The sequence below is a fragment of the Vigna unguiculata genome, chromosome 8, assembly GCF_004118075.2.
Source record: "Vigna unguiculata cultivar IT97K-499-35 chromosome 8, ASM411807v1, whole genome shotgun sequence".
Classification (NCBI taxonomy): domain Eukaryota; kingdom Viridiplantae; phylum Streptophyta; class Magnoliopsida; order Fabales; family Fabaceae; genus Vigna; species Vigna unguiculata.
The window spans coordinates 10,603,683-10,620,902 of NC_040286.1; the positions used below are offsets into that span (position 1 = coordinate 10,603,683).

The following is a 17,220-nucleotide window of genomic DNA, read 5'->3' on the forward strand; positions in this document are numbered from 1 at the left end:
TCTTCCTACACCCCAATTGGTTTCTACTATACATCAAGTGTTAGAATTTTTTACCATTATGACTGTACCTAACTTAGTTGTTGTGGGTAATTAAAAAAAGTTACTACAACATTTGTTTTTAACGGAAACGTTACACCTCCAAAGTTCTTCTTCCATTTTGAATAATTTATAACTCATGCACCTCCAAATTTCTTTCATTCTGTTCTCCATAGAAACACCTCCAAATTTGTTCTATTTTGTTTTGTCCTCTTCATAGAAAAGCTTTTTTGTCTGAAACTTGGCTGACAGTGGTCCTGGTCTTGTTATTCAAACCTCTCTACCTGTGGTCCCTCTTCCAACCTTTCAGCCAGTGGTCCCTCTTCCAACATCGTGGTCCCTTACCATCTCTTTGTTATTATTCGACACAAACAGGTTAGTGTTCGCATTTATATTTCATTGCATCTTATTTTGAATGCTTGTTAATTGTGTTTGTTAGTTTATTGTTGTTTGTTGTTAAGGTAACATAACTAGGATTAATAATCATCTAAGTATCGGTTGTTGACATCCAATATTTATATTGTATAACAAGATGTCGACATTCATTAAAAACAAGTTCGCTATTATAGATCAGATGTGGACATCTGATATGTGTTGAATCTGTATGTGTTGAATTTGGATGTAGACATCTGGTGTATTTTACAAACGAATGTCACATTATTTTTACGGATGTGCACTTCTAGTTTCTTTTTATTTGTAACAGATGTTTATAAATTTTTATTGTTTGAAAGTTCAATTTCTATTTAACATAGTATTTATATTTTATCTATTTTTGTATGTTTTTGAGATAATCATTTATTAATTATTTTCTTTATTTAGTTTAATTATTTAATAAGTTTGTTAAAAAATAAAAAATCAAATTTAGAAACCAATCGAATGTGACATCGTGGTTTTATTGAAACTGAATGTGGACATCCAGTGTCTACCACAAATGAATGTGGATATCCTTATTAAGTTTGTTTTTTAAACATTTTGTTTTGTGATACAGTGATTTGACAAATCTAGTTAATTTTTTTTAGTTATTAACATAAATATTTAATAATTATGAAATTTAATTATTTTAATTAATTATTAAGTTTATGGTAAAAAAGTTTTAGAAAAGTATTAAAAAGCTAACTAGATGTGCACTTCTGATTTTTTTTATTTGTAAGAGATGTTTTTCTATTTTTATTTTGTGAAAGTTCAATATTTAATTAACATTGTTTATATATTTTTTCTATTTTTTTATGTTGTTAACACATGATTTATTAACTATTATAATAATAAGTGTGTTAAAAAAATAAAAAACCAGATTTTTGAAAAACCTAGTGGATGTGGACATTCGGGTTTTGCTTGAACCAGATGTGGACAATAATTTTCTTTTATTTTTTTTTCTCATATAGTGATTTGACAAAGTTAGTTAATTTTTTTAGTTATTAACATAAAAATTTAATAATTATGATGTTTAATTATTTTAATTAATTATTAAGTTTATCATAATTTTTTTTAGAAAAGTATTAAAAAACTAATTGGTTCTGCACTTTCGGTTTCTTTTTATTTGTAAGAGATGTTTTTTCATTTTTATTTTTTTGAAAGTTCAATATTTAATAAACATTTATTATATATTTTTTCTATTTTTTATGTTTTTATCATAATGATTTATTAATTATTATAATTATTTAATAAGTATGTTAAAAAAAATAAAAAACCAAATTTTTGAAAAACTTACTGGATATGGACATTTGACTTTTGCTTAAATAGGTTGTGGATATCCGGTATGTACAACAAACGACTGCGAACATCCGTAGTACGATTGTTTCTTAAACAACAATTTCTTTTATTTTCTTTTCTTTTCTGATACAGTGATTTGAATACACAAGGTAAAATATTTTTTACTTATTAAGATAATGTTTTAATAATTATTATATTTATTTATTTTAATTAATTAATTATTGGGTGTATAAAAAAATTATTTAAGAAAAGTAGTTAAATATTAACAGGATGTGAACATCCGGTATCATGTGAAAACAAATGTCAATTTTGTAAGTTGGATGTCTACATCTATAAACAATTATATATTTTTTTTAAGTTTTCATTTAAATAATTTTTGGCCTTTTGATTATTGATCCAGTATATATTATTTTAGATATATAAATATTTAGAAATGGATGTCAAATTTGCAAACTCAATGTCCACATCCGCAAGTCATTTTTTTTTTATAATTTATCATGGAAATTAATTTTTTGATTTCATTTATTATATTTAATATTTTCCTTTTTACATTATTATCACTCCATTTTTTTGTTTTCGAACTTTACATTATCAGTTTCACAAAGTAAACCAATCATAGTATTTATTAAGATTCAAAAAGTTTTAAAATATCTTCACTTCATCTCTCTTTTTGCATGTTGGAATTTTCCATGGAAATTCAAATGAAAAGCTTGAGAAACTTAAAAAGACCAAAACAAAAGCTAATTATATTTAGAAGGATCAAATAAGAAACAAAAGCTAATAGGGCTGCATGTGATAAACAAAATAGATGTTCCACGAATTGACTCGAAAAATAAAATTAAGAGAATACGAGAACTTAATGTAACCATGTGCAAATCTATCGATTAAAGCCTTTAAATTAACATGAACAAAAGAACTGCAATATTACAAATACCAACATTTGTGAACCGGATGTCGACATCCATAACCCAATATTCACTTACAGATGTCGACATTCGTAATGGTGCATCCGAAAAATTGAAATTCGTAATGGTCCATTGCATATCATAACTATAATAAATAATAGGGTTAACTATGTTTTTGGTCCCTAAACTATTAGGTGATTTTGGTTTTAGTCCCTCTTTTAAAGTTTGGTCTAATTAGGTCCTTATCCTTTCAAAATTCATAAAATCAGTCCTCACTAACTCATGGCGTTAATGTTTTCTTTGACGTGACAAACAGTGATCTTCATCATCATTTCATTTGTAACAGTTGGCAAGTTAATTAATTTAAAAAATTAAATTAAATTTCCACCTCATATTCTTATTCTTTCTCAAACTAGGGTTTCTTTCCCCAAATCTCCCTGCCAGACACCTCTTCTCCTACCTCCACCCAGATCACATCACAAAAGCGTTCCCCCTCCACGGTCTTACACCTCCCATTTCTTCTTTGGCGCCTTCTTTGCCACCATGATTTGCCTAGCAATTACTATTTCCTCGAATTTCAGTTTCGACGAATTGATCGGTATAGACTTGTTTGGATGTGAATTCTTTGGGCAGGATGATGTTTTGTAAAAACCCTAGGTTTAATTGCAGATTCATTTTCTGATTGTGTTTGGGTAATTGATGCTTTCAACGATTTATGTCTATGTGATATGGTTTAAGTTTTGAATGGAATTTTTTGTTGTTAGTTATGAATTTTTTGTTCTACTGAATATATGTGTAGTCTAATGGATATTGTCTACAAAAAGATGTTTCAAATTAATTAATAATGTTGATTTTTTGAAAGGAGAGATGAATTTTCTATTGTGGTGATGAAGGAAGAATGGTGTTTTCTGTTGTGGTGTGAGGGGGTGGTGATGATGGAAGATGAATTTAGTTGATGTGTGCATTAGGAGAAGAAAGATATGAGCTTGTTGTTGAGGAAGACGATAAATATGTTTGTTTTGTAATGGATATTTTTAATTAAAAAAAGCCTGAATTGTGGTTGAGAAATGGAAGGGAGGAGATGAAGGTCGAGTCATAAAGGATGGTGGTGCTGGGAATGGAGAACGTGAAAAAGTTGAGATGGGTGTTGTATGAGAAAGAAGAAAATGTTTGAGAAATAAGAAGATGAGGTGGAAATTTAATTTAAATTTTTAAATTAATTAATTTGTCACGTGTTACAAAAGAAATGATGACGGAGATCACTGTTTGCCACGTCAAAGAAAACACTAATGCGGTTAGATATTGAGGACTGATTTCATGAATTTTAAAAGATAAGGACCTAATTAGACCAAACTTTAGAAGAAAGACTAAAACAAAAATCGTCTAATAGTTTAGAGACCAAAAACATAGTTAATCTTAAATAATAATCTATCAAAAAGGATTAGGTACACGAATGCTATATTTTAAAAGTATAACATTTAAAAAAATAATAAAATAGTGTTAAGATATCAAGGTATTTTTAACTTCAAAAATTAGTTAAAAATTGGTTAAAAAATAATATAAAATTTAATAAAATACTTGGTAATCACAAACAAAAACGTGAAAATATTTATTTTAGATTGTAGTTAATGAAATCTAATTTTCTAATAGATCAATTATAGGGCCGGTTAATTACTAACAAATGATGCAATAAAATTGTTAAGAATCTTAAGTAAAAAATCATAAAAATATTTGCTTCTTATACATAAAATCTGGTTAGAAAAGTATAAATTTTAAGAATTAAATAATATTAGTTAAAATATGAATATAACAGAACAATTAATTAAGAATTATAAAATATACCTATCACTATAAATAAAGAAATTCAATCTTGAATACTCTATATAAAAATCCTAAAATTATACCACGATATTTTTTGGCAAGAACAATTGAAAGACCTAGATCATCAATGACAATATCTGGTTGACCTCACTATGATAATCAATAACTCATTTAAAATCCACATTCATAATAAGAAAAATAAAAAAAAGGGTAAAATAGATGTTGACATCGACAATTGAAAATCCAATATTGGATGTCGACATCTGTAAGTTCGAGCTCTATTCCCACTATCCACATCCATAATAGGTTTAAAAAAAATGACTTATGGATGTCGACATTCGCAACACATGTTCCTCTACCGAATGTCGACATCCGTAATGACCCAATTCCTTTCACATCTTTACAATGTGCAAACTTTACTGAAACGAATGTCGACATCCACAATGCATGCTTTTCTACCAAATGTCCTCATTCGTAATGAGTGTTTTTTGCAAAGCTCAGATAAAACCAAGGCAAAAATACATCGTTGCCGCAGTGAATATCATTTACTGCTTTCATCCGTTTTCATCCACCTGCCAAGTAAAAATTTATTAGGGGTAAAATAGTAATTATTGGGGGTACTGAAGAAGACTTAGGGGTGTAGGGAGAAACCCCCTCCTACTTTTGTTAATTTAGGTATTTGGGCCAGCCTAATTCAATACACCCTCCTTCTCTATTTGCACCCCGACGTGTTTTTTTTAGGTTAAATTACCCTTTTGATCCCTCTATTTATCATGAAATTTCATTTTGGTCCTCACGTTTTTCGTTGTCTCAATTTGGTCCTCATTTTCTTAAAAATGACTCAATTTGGTCCTCATCGTTAACTTTGACCAGACGGTGTTAAAGTCAATGCCACATGTCAATTTCTGGTTTTTTTGAATTTTTTTAATATTTTTTGAACTTTTAATTTTTTTTTTGAATTTTTTTATTTTTGACACGTGTCATTTCACCGTTGTGCCACGTGTCAAAGTGACTCAATTTGGTCCCTATATTTGTTTTTAGTTTCAATTTAGTCCCAATTTTTGTAAAAATGAAGCAATATTGTCCTCCTTAGATTGAGACTCAATTTAATCTTTGTATACAACTTATGATAATATTCTTAATAAAATTGACATTTTTATTAAATATTTATAGAAATATTTTTAATTTTTTGTTTAGTTTTATTATTAAACAAAGTTAAACCCCAAACTTAATTTCAAAAATTAACAATTTTGTCATCATATATAAAGGCATCAAGTGTATCATATTTACAAACTTGGTAAAGATTAAAAATCAAATAACTTGTCACACATAAATTTAGGAACTAAATTTCAAGTTCAAAACAAAATCAAAGTCTAATGTTTTGTGTAGAATTTAAAGTTAATTTAAAATATTTATAGAAATATTTAATAAAAACGTTAATTTCAGTAAGAATATCACCATAAAATTTATAAGAAAGTAAATTTAGTGTTAATTTGAGGAAGGACAATATTGTTTCATTTTTACAAAAATTGAAACTAAATTGAAACTAAAAACAAATATAGGGACCAAATTGAGTCACTTTGACATGTGGTAAAACTGTGAAGTGACACGTGTCAAAACTAAAAAAATAAAAAAAATCAAAAAAAAATCAAAAAATATTAAAAAAATTCAAAAAAACCAGAAATTGACACGTGGCGTTGACTTTAACACCGTCTGGTCAAAGTTAACGGTGAGAACCAAATTGAATTATTTTTAAAAAAATAAAGACCAAATTGAGAAAAAAAAAATGTGAGAACCAAAATAAAATTTTACGACAAATAGAAAAAAAAAAGGGTAATTTAACTTTTTTTTATTTTAATATGGACCGGTTCAAGTCCATGCGGACAATACTACTCAGCACTGCCCAGTACCTTCCTAGTAAATCACAACTTTTGAAAAGGGCAAACTGGTCCATAAATACCCTATAAATTAAAACCCCTCTTTTCATTCCCCTCACCCTTTTACCACTCACATTCACATCATACCAAAACATCACAACAACAATTAAACTTCATACATAGTTCATATTATAAATCAGTGATGATCACCGGAGAAGATTTGTACAAGGTGATGTGCGCCATGGTGCCTTTGTACTTCGCAATGCTGGTGGCGTACGGTTCGGTGAAATGGTGCAAGATGTTCAGCCCGGAGCAGTGTTCGGGCATAAACCGATTCGTGGCGGTTTTCGCCATTCCGGTGCTCTCTTTCCACTTCATTTCGATGAACAACCCGTACCAAATGAACACCAGGTTCATCATCGCCGACACACTCTCCAAGCTCCTCGTGCTTCTCCTCCTCTCGCTTTGGACCCTCTTCTTCGCCAAAGGCTCCCTGGAGTGGCTCATCACTCTCTTCTCCCTCGCCACCCTCCCCAACACCCTCGTCATGGGCATTCCCCTCCTCCAAGCCATGTACGGCGACTTCACCCACTCCCTCATGGTGCAACTCCTCGTCCTTCAATGCATCATATGGTAACTAACTAACTAACTAACTAACCCAAATCTCTTCTTCACCGTCAACTCAAACGTCAAATATCATATCTATTCATTTTTCTCCCTCTATCTCCTTTCTACCAATTCAAATTTTCTACTATTTTTTTTCCTATAATCTCAAAGATTTTAAGATATTTTTTATATTGTAGCATTTTTGTACAGATAAATAGATTGATTATTTCCTAATATTATATTAGTTTTTTCAGTGGCTAATACTATAATATGTTAGTTTTGGACTAATTAATGGTGGAGTAAGTCATAAGAAAGTAATAAAATGATGTAATTTTAATTGTTATTACATTGATTTCTATTAATGATAGCAAATTTTAATAATTGTTTTTCGTTAACCACTTATATTACTGACGGCACTGTTCATAGGAATAATGCAAATGCAAATGCATAATCAAGATTAATGAATCTTGTACTTTAGCTTATTTTAAGAAGTATTGGTTTAGTTTTGCATTCAATTCAAGTGCCTTTTTTCAAATTTGACTGAACTCACGATGAGGTGAATGGTGTTTTTCTTCAGGTATACTTTACTTCTGTTTCTGTTCGAGTACCGGGCGGCGACGCTTTTGATCCAGAGGCAGTTTCCGGGGCAAGCGGCGGCGTCCATCACGAAATTCCAGGTGGACGGCGACGTTATATCGCTGGATGGCCACGACATGCCGCTGCGGACGGAATCAGAGACTGACGATCACGGTCGGATCCGGGTGCGGATCCGGCGATCCGTTTCGTCGGCTCCGGAGTCCAGCTGCTCCATCGGCAACGCCGCAGTCCTCACTCCGCGGCCGTCCAACCTCTCTAACGCCGACATTTTCTCCATCAACACGCCTCTGCACCTGCACGACGGTGACCCCCCGCCGGCGCCAGCCCCCACCTCTCTGGCTACGCCTCCTCCGACGCGTACTCTCTGCAGCCCACGCCACGGGCCTCAAACTTCAACGAGATGGACGCCGGCACCCCCGTCTGGGGGCGCTCACCGGTCGCCGCAGGAAAAGTGTGCCTCCAGTCATCCCCGGTGGCCAGGGTGGTGTGGGAGTCGCCGGGGAAATGTGGTAGAGGAGAAGAGAGACAAGGTTGCAAAGACAGTACTCTCTCAGGTACGTGTATTAATGATTTTGTATTATTATTTACAATTTCTTAAGAGTATTAAATTAGATCAAAGAATTTAAAGAATATGTATAATTAACATTTTTTCAAAATAAAAATCGCATTCTGATGCATAAAATTTATATACTAATGATTTAATAATATATTTCTTTTGTTTTTTTTTTCTTTGACTTGTCTGTAATATTGTTAATTTTTCCCTATATTTATTACAAACATTAGATCAAGCTTATTTGTTTCTTTAGTTTTATTGATCATTTATCGAGAATCTTCTGCACAAATCGTATTCCGTTTTTCTCTCAAACCTCTTAGTATTTTCTGGCGGCTTCATACCATATTTCTTAATTTAAAAATGATGGTTGTAATTATTAGCTAGGTGTATACTAAGTGAAATCGAAAGATAAAGAAAAAACAAATGTGACAAGTTTTATACAATAATAATAAAAATACAGAAAATAAATACATCCAAGTACATGAATGCATTGTTATTTAATAAAAAATTATGAATATTATTTCTATCCGTCAATTTCCATTTTTCTTAACTTGGCATATTTAATTTTAAGGACTTTTAAAAAAAAATTTGAGGACTTATAAGAAAAGTTATTCCATATTCAACTAAATGTAATTAATTAGAAGGAGATTTTTGGTAAAGGTTGTAAAAAGAAGTTTTTATAATTTTAAGATAATCTTTTAGTAATTTACATAAAGCAGTAGTAGCGATATCTGGGAACCTTTTTGTCTACAGACTCAACTTTTACACGTTGCACTGCTCTTTATTTATTCATATTATACATTTTATTACAACTTTTTGAACTATCCTGGAACAAAAGTGAATAGATATAAATAAATTATAATTATCTAATAAGTAAAATTTACGAATTATGATAGTGTTGTCTAAGAAAAAAATAGAATAGAAAGTTAAAAAAGTAAAAGTATTAGTGGGTGCAACGGTTCCGTGAATGAATAGTGTGGTAAGCGAGAACCTTGGCAGTGTGTTTGTTTGGGTTGTAATTGTAAATGAGAAGTACAAAACCTTGGTTCTTGAAGGTTGAGCTTGCGCATGCCCATGCGAGCTTTTCAGGCACTGCGCGTACGTTTTGTCCCCGACAATCGTCACCAATGGTCTTTGTCCTACTCTTACCAATTCACTGCTCATGTCGTACTCATCATTTGTTAACAATTCTTTCTTTCTTTTTTCTTTGAAGAGAAACTTGGATCGTTTTTAGCTCTACGTGCTTTCCTTTGCCAAAGTACGTATTATTCCAACTTTGTTAATTCTTGAAGCGAATTATGGTTTTGGTTATGTTCCATCATAAACTGTAAACTATGCACGTGAGAAATGACTATGCATATATATTAAACTCTGAAAAAGGATGGCTTCATAATTTGATTTTAGATCCTGAAACAGTACTCTCGGGCACTAGACAGGTGGTCCCTCCTACCTTCTCACGCCATCTCTAAAGTGAGAAAACATATAGTTACTTCAAATATAAAAAATAAAAATAAAAATCAAGTGGTCAAAGCATTATAGAATTATTTACCTGTATATATAAATTTGCCACTTTGCTTAGTCAGAAGCTTAATTGATAGTAGCCATCATTTGGAAGAGAGCACGTGTGTAATGATGATAGAAGTAATATCATTCCCTAATTGGTGGTGAAAATGGTGTACAGTCTACCAAATCATAACACCGAATCATAGGCCACCTCAATTTTCTTTTTTCATTTCAATTTTTTACTTTTCCTTCTATTCTTTCGGGCAACCATAATGACACAAAAAAACAAAAAATATTTAGTAAAACAATATAAGTCTCCTATTTATATATTTATCTTTATGCGGAGTAAAATAATATAACAAGTAGCGTGTCATGTAAGTCTCCTTCCTAATTATTCATACTCAACAATGAAATGCAGGTGGTAAAAGATTGAGCTTATTGCAACTTTTGGTTTGTATGTATGTGTTTTTTATTGTAATTATTTTTGGCAATTATGACAGACAAAGAAATGAGCTTCAGAGACAGCACCAAAGACAGAGTTGCGAAGGAGCAGAAAATGCCACATGCCTTTGTCATGATGAGGCTTATACTGGTTGTAGTAGGAAGAAAACTTTCCCGAAACCCTAATACATATTCCAGTGTATTAGGACTTCTTTGGTCTTTAGTCTCTTTCAAGTAAGTCATACACAAACCTCTTTACCCAAAACTAATTAATACTGACGTAAAGAACAAATAAATAAAGGACATAGTTTTATGAATTTTTTTTTTACTAATTATTCATATTTATAACAATTTATTATCATTATAAAAACGCTTGTTTTTTTTTCATATTAAAAATCCTTTTATGAATTTGTAATTAGCAGCCATGTAAATTTTATACATTTTATGATGTGTGATTTCGCAGATGGAATATGGAAATGCCAAGTCTTATAAAATCATCCGTCAAAATCATCTCAGATGCCGGCCTTGGGATGGCTATGTTTAGCTTAGGTATTACATTTCATATATATATATATATATATATATATATATATATATATATATATATATATATATATTATAATATTATACCGTGACAAAGGGTAATTTAAAAAATAGATTTTATTCACATATAAAATATAAAAATTTAACAACCTTAAGTATCCCTAAGTAGAATACATCACTATTTGCCTATGGCCTCAATCAATTTCTGTAGTACATGATAGCTTTTCTATCAAGAAAGAGAACCAGAGAGGCATATACACATGCGGAGTTTCCTTTTATACATATTCGCCTTCACAAATCCCTTGACCTATAATAACAAATTAAAGAGGAAGACACAAGAAAACTAAGAGGGTAGGAGAGAGAAACACATGTAAAATAAATGTAATATGTCCTCATAGCACATGATGCTGGAGCATGTAGTAGTGATATATGTATTTATATACAAAAACAGTGACAGATACACCTTGCCAAATGTGCAGGACTTTTCATGGCCCTTCAGCCTCGTATCATAGCCTGCGGTACTAAAAGGGCAGTTATGGGCATGCTCATTCGCTTCCTGTGTGGACCTCTTATAATGTCTGCATCTTCCATTGCCATTGGATTGAGACATCACATACTTCACACTGCCATTGTACAGGTATTTGAGCTATATGCATATATATGTGGAATCACTTCACATGGAAATTGTACCTCATATACACCACAATAATAGGTTTATATATACTTCTAGGCTCATAAATGTTGCTAAAGGCAAAATTTAATATATCCCTTTACAGTTAGACCAATATAGCTGAAATTGTTGTACTTGTGTTTCTAAATTTGCCTCAATTTATGCTACCAGGCTGCTCTTCCACAGGGGATAGTGCCATTTGTATTTGCCAGAGAATATGGCCTGCATCCTGATATTTTAAGCACAGGGTAAGTAAGCATGGAAACTTTTGCTTATGAGACCTCATTATTTGGACTTGATTCAATGCTTATAGCATCTTAATAAATTGAAAAAGTTTCAAACTGATGTTGAAGATATATAAAATTCCAATGCTGCATGTCATGCTGTCGTTGCTGGCTAAATTGGATTATATGTGTAAGAATATGCTTTTCACTTTCTTGATTATACAAGTAAGGTCCCAGAATGGTTTAATGATACAACATCAAGGTTGATTGGAGGATAAAGTACTCAGAAAATGGAATGATGGGAAGACTAAGCAAAGAGTATTGTATGTTAAGATACCCCACATAATAAGTTGATTATTATGCGGCTTTAGCTAAGATAGGATACCGAATCTATCAAAAATATTGTCCCTAACAACCAGGGCGTGTATAATTCAGACATACATAATTATGTGTGTTGTTAATTGTGACTCAAAATTTTAACCTTAAAAGCATTTTGGAGCACCCTCTTTTACCTTGTTAGTAGGTAATCATTAGTACAAGAAGAGTTTTCTTGATACTGAAAACCCAGAGAAGGATCTCTTTGAAAAACTTGATCTAGTAAGACTTTTAACCCCACCCTAGCTTACCTTTCTAGTGACCCTTTAGGTCAAAGTATAAGTCCAGTTAATGTTAACTTTCAATTAATATTTGCTGTCTTTTTCTCTTTTACAGGGTTATCTTTGGCATGTTGGTTTCCTTACCAATAACACTCTTATATTACATATTTCTTGGCTTATGAAGGAAAAGAAGAAAAGTTACAACCTTAGAAAAAAATCAGTGCATTGAAGAAAAGTATGATCCAAACTATGATAACCCTACTAGACTAGGTGGGGTAAATATATATATTGGAAAGCTTCCATGTTTCTCCATGATTCTGTCAGCACCGACCACAATTATAGACGAAGGTTGTCAATTATTGTAGACACTACCTGCGGAGAAGGTTGACTTTGGTAAGGCCAAACTTTTTTCAAAAGACACAAGTGTGTTAGGGGTGTGACAGAAATGGCACAGAGTTGTAGCTAGGGTTTATAGTTTTCGACATGCCCTGCTACATAGATTAGTGGTAGCCGAAAGGGAAATAAATATTATGATGACCAATTATTAAGGTAGGAAACTTGCTTTCTTGTTGGATGTTGGAAAAGCTCGTGGGAACAAATGTTGACCCTCCTCCCTCATATAAAAGTCGGAAGGTGACATTTTGCCAGATTTATGACACTCTAAGGCGATTTATGATTTTGTCTTCAATATATGAAACCAATGAGAATATAGTAATTGATTGTACGTGAAACAAGGCCTTGCCACAGTTGAATTAAGCTTTCAAAAGCAGATTCTTATTTTCTCTTTTAGTGGAACAACGGTGGGGTTGCATGCAACAGTGTTAAAATAAGGTTATTACTTATTGTAACCCCCTTATGTGTTTTTTTCAACAAGTTATTCTAATGGACACTTGATAAATTTAGTCGTTGATTTCTTTATTTTTAAGGAAGTCAATCTAATATGAACACAAGTGGTTTTATAAAGCAGAAGCGAGTTTACAATGTATGTGTTAAGCGTTTATATTATTTTAAATTGTAATCAAAAGGGCCACTATTAGTAGAAATTAAATTTAGTAATATACAACAAAAAAAATCAATAAATATATTATCTCAAAATTTTGAATTTGAAAGTGGCATCGTGATTTTTTTTTATACAAGTTTGCTTTGAAAAATTGTCATCTATCTATATTTTGCCCTTTTCTTCATACCATTCACAAAAGCATAGGAAAATAAGCTACCAACTTGGAAGAGAAAAAAAGTGAGACTAACATTGTTTATTATTTTTTCCCTTTTCTTTTCAGCAACAAGAATATATACGATTTTATTATTCTTTGTAACATCCTTTATCCTTATTATTTTGGATGAGATTTTTAGAGTTTTTCTTGAAATCTTCTTAGTGATAATACCTTTATAGGTGGGGTTCCTTTGTTAATTTAACTTATGATGAGTTGTGAGTTTATCATACATCTTCTTAAAGTCTGAAAAGTCAAATATTAAGGACTGTTCTCCCACATATGATTATGGAGCCCTTATTGAGAATAACATGTTAACTTTAAAAGGGGTTGAAAAAAGTTTAAAAATGCTTTCAAAGATTTTTTTCAGACATTGATGAGTAGATGGTACATGGGCACTGTTACTAGTTTAAAACAATTTTAAGAAGACTTTCATAATGAGTAAAGGATAACAAAAGCTTGCACATACGTAATAATTGAAGCAAAGTAACATTTGAAACTAATATTGTTCACTCTACTTTAACTATGTCTTGTTTTCCTTTAAAAAGCTTTTAAAGGATTCAACTACAATTAAATTTATTGTAAATATTTTTTGTGTAACTTATAATTTATAGCAAAGAACACAAAATCACTCTCGGTTATCCACCTAATCTTCCAGGAGATAAAACAACACGTGTAGACTTGAACAAATCTTAAGCGTTGAAAAGTTACAAGAAAAAATTCGATATGAACCTTAAAAGGTTGGAAGAATCTTGATCGAAGTTGTGGAGATCTGAAAACCCATGGAAAATGGAACAACAAGGGCAAAAGCTTGAGATTTATGGATGATATCTTGCAACATGTTTTAATAATGGAGAAAAATAAGAACATGTTTTAAATATAATAGAAAATGGATTGAGACTTAGAAATGGAGAAGAACACGACACCTTTGTGATGAATATCAAAGGATAAGTGCAAAAACATTCATCAAGCTTCTCAAGCTTCTCAAGATAAGAAACAAAGCAAAAATAATGCTATTTATAATGTTTGAGTCTTTCAAGAGAGGATATCTACCGAGTACCCCTTTCTTCTTATAGGGACATGCTTACCTAAGTCACTGTTAGGAAGACTTTCAATACAAGACCTCGTCTAAGTTGGTCACCACCCGAACCGAGCTCTGATACCATTGATGGATCTTCTGAGAGAGGATCATTGGGGAGATATAATACCAATGGGACATGAGTCCAGCCCACATATAAGGGATTGACATCACTCTTAACCTAAAACCTTAATGCAATAAGATTATTGGTTTTCATCCTTATATGGTGCTTGACTTTCTCATTTTTACTTAATGTGGGACTTAGACTCATACTTGAATTCCCAACATACAATAGAATGCCATGACACTAGTGCAAGAAGGGGGCAACAGTTGTTTTTAATATTCTGCACGGTTCCTGAACCGAAGCATATTGGGGCGAGGCCAAAAGGGGGAGGCTTTTGGCCTTGGGTGTGAACCGAAGCCATAGATCAACCTTTTGCCTCGGTTGAACTTGACTCGAAGCGATATATCTCCACGTTTCTACTTCGGTTCAAGTTGACCCGAAGCCATATATCCAACCTTCTACTTCAGTTATCCTGAAACCGAGGCCATATATGTCATTAAATTTTAAATTTATTTAAAAATTTGATGAGCTTTTGGCCTCGATTTTCGTTTGAACCGAGGCCATATACCATCTTTTTCTCTTGGTTATGGTAAGAACCGAGGCCTAATATGCTATTTTTTTAAATACATTTTCTGTTTTATGATTTTTCCCACATTTAAATCTGCATATGTTTTTCAGAAACAAACACAACACAGACCAGAATAGAATATTTTATAACACATCCAAAATCCAAATGCATTTAAAAGACAATTACAAATCATTCACAATCCAAATACATGTCCTAATAAAAACTATTGACATTTGAATTATATATTTTGCACATGCTATCCTACCAAACTTTATAGGCTTCGCGGGAATTGGGGCAAGACTCTTGAATTTCTACAAAATAAGAGATTAAGTTAAGTTAGAATATAGAAAGGCAATATTGCAAAGTATTCGTTTTAATTCAAATATATATTACCGTTTCCCAATTAGTTGTAATACGAGCGCGCACAACGGTTGTCATCCATTGCATTATATAGTAACCACACTCATATGAGTCGGTTTTTTTATTACACTACATTATATCAACAACGTTACAATTAATTAAAGAAGAAAATCAAGCAAACAATTATAAATATATGGATAGAAATATCAAACCTGGAGGGAACACCATATAAGACATTTTGCCTTAGTCGTTGATCTCTCTAACAACATGTTATGTCCAACAATTGAACTATGATATAGGGAATAAGTTAGGATATTTTTATATAATATCATATTCATAAGATTGACATTGAGGTTCTTATCAATCTATCACTTGTCTAAGATTGTTGGGGGAGGGCGGTGCAAAGGGAAAAACCACACAACAAGGTTCTCCATTAGGGAAATCACAAGTAACTACCAATGACGCCTTATAAGAAAATAAATTCATTCTTATGCATTAAAATGACTGATTATATTCATAAGTTAACAAAAATGACTTACCCAACAACATAAGGGACAAAATAAATTTCTTTTTCGCATTGAAAGCATTTGGTCACATATGCTTGGATGTCATCAAACTTGTTGCCTTCATGAGTGAGTTGGGGGTTTATAAACCCATATAGATCATTCAACCCCATAGTTTCAGTAACACCAGACAAATACCTAAACATAAAATTGATTTGATATAAGTAAATAGATAAATATATCAAATAACTATATATAATGACTAAAAGACTTACATCATCCACAACTGAATAATGGTAATATTTAGTTCCTTTTGTCCCTGTGCAAGCTCCAAGACATCTTGGGAATGCAAGTAAAGTGGGATCTCAAGGTCTCCCAAAAAATGTTAGAATCCAAAGGAACCTGTATCGGCTTATCATCTATGATTTCAGCAAGTTGGAGTAATGCACCAAGAGGATCTTCCAAAGAGAGAGGAATCTTCTTTAGTTGAGAATTTTCCTATATTGATGCAATTTTCGTTAAAATGGAATATAATTTAAATTTGAATATAATAAACATGTGTAAACTTAAAAATTTAGTATATGGTGGGTTTAAGAATCTATACCGGGGGGTCAGAAACAACCAAATCTCTAGGCCAGGCGAGGAAACATTGAAGTGTCTGAGCTACAATATATACCTCCTTTGTTGGCATAGGAACTAAAGCAAATGGCACAAGAACCTCCTCTACCGTGACCTTAACCTCATCCTTTGATAACTCCATTCCACGAGCCACTAGTGTCTTCTCTGTACCATCCCAAATATATAGCTGACATGGATGAGTGTCGTCTATGTCATCCCTGGGTGGAGCTGAACAATTCCCCTTTCCGCTTCTACCTATTAGAGTCAACGATTTATTAATGTTATTCAATTATTTTATTAAATATCATTTATTCAATTTATAAGTTATAGAAAACAGATTTACCCGTGGGAGGCACAAATGGGTCTAGTTCTGGTGGAGGATCCATTGGCGAACGAATGCCATAATACTCAAATTGGTGCATAAGTTCATCTTTCACCCTTATAGTGATTCTTTCCGTCAATCTTTCTTCATAATTAGCACCATGACTGCATGAAGACTGACGAGAGGAGGAATAAAAAAATTGACGTATGCCGACTCTTGATCCAGCACCACGCACACGTCCAGGGTGCTCAGACCGCCCAATTACAGCAGCAAGTATGTCATGACGACCTTCTGGAGTGAATCCTCCTTGAGTGCTCTACTCAACCAACGAATCCTACAATGTAACAAAAAAAGTTATAAAAAATAATACAATATAAAACATGAATGAGTTATTTAGATAAGAATTGTATCTTA

General features: G+C 32.1%; 1 protein-coding gene across 1 annotated transcript; it reads left to right on the forward strand.

Annotated features, from left to right (window-relative positions):
• The first annotated feature begins 6,482 nt into the window (after positions 1–6,482).
• On the forward strand, positions 6,483–12,920 carry LOC114194018 (auxin efflux carrier component 6-like). Its single transcript, XM_028084047.1, is given in 8 exon segments — positions 6,483–6,982; positions 7,533–7,855; positions 7,858–8,106; positions 10,109–10,283; positions 10,513–10,598; positions 11,072–11,229; positions 11,434–11,510; positions 12,198–12,920. Coding segments are annotated over 8 exon segments (1,566 nt in total). The 5' UTR covers positions 6,483–6,551; the 3' UTR covers positions 12,265–12,920.
• The last annotated feature ends 4,300 nt before the right edge of the window (positions 12,921–17,220 follow it).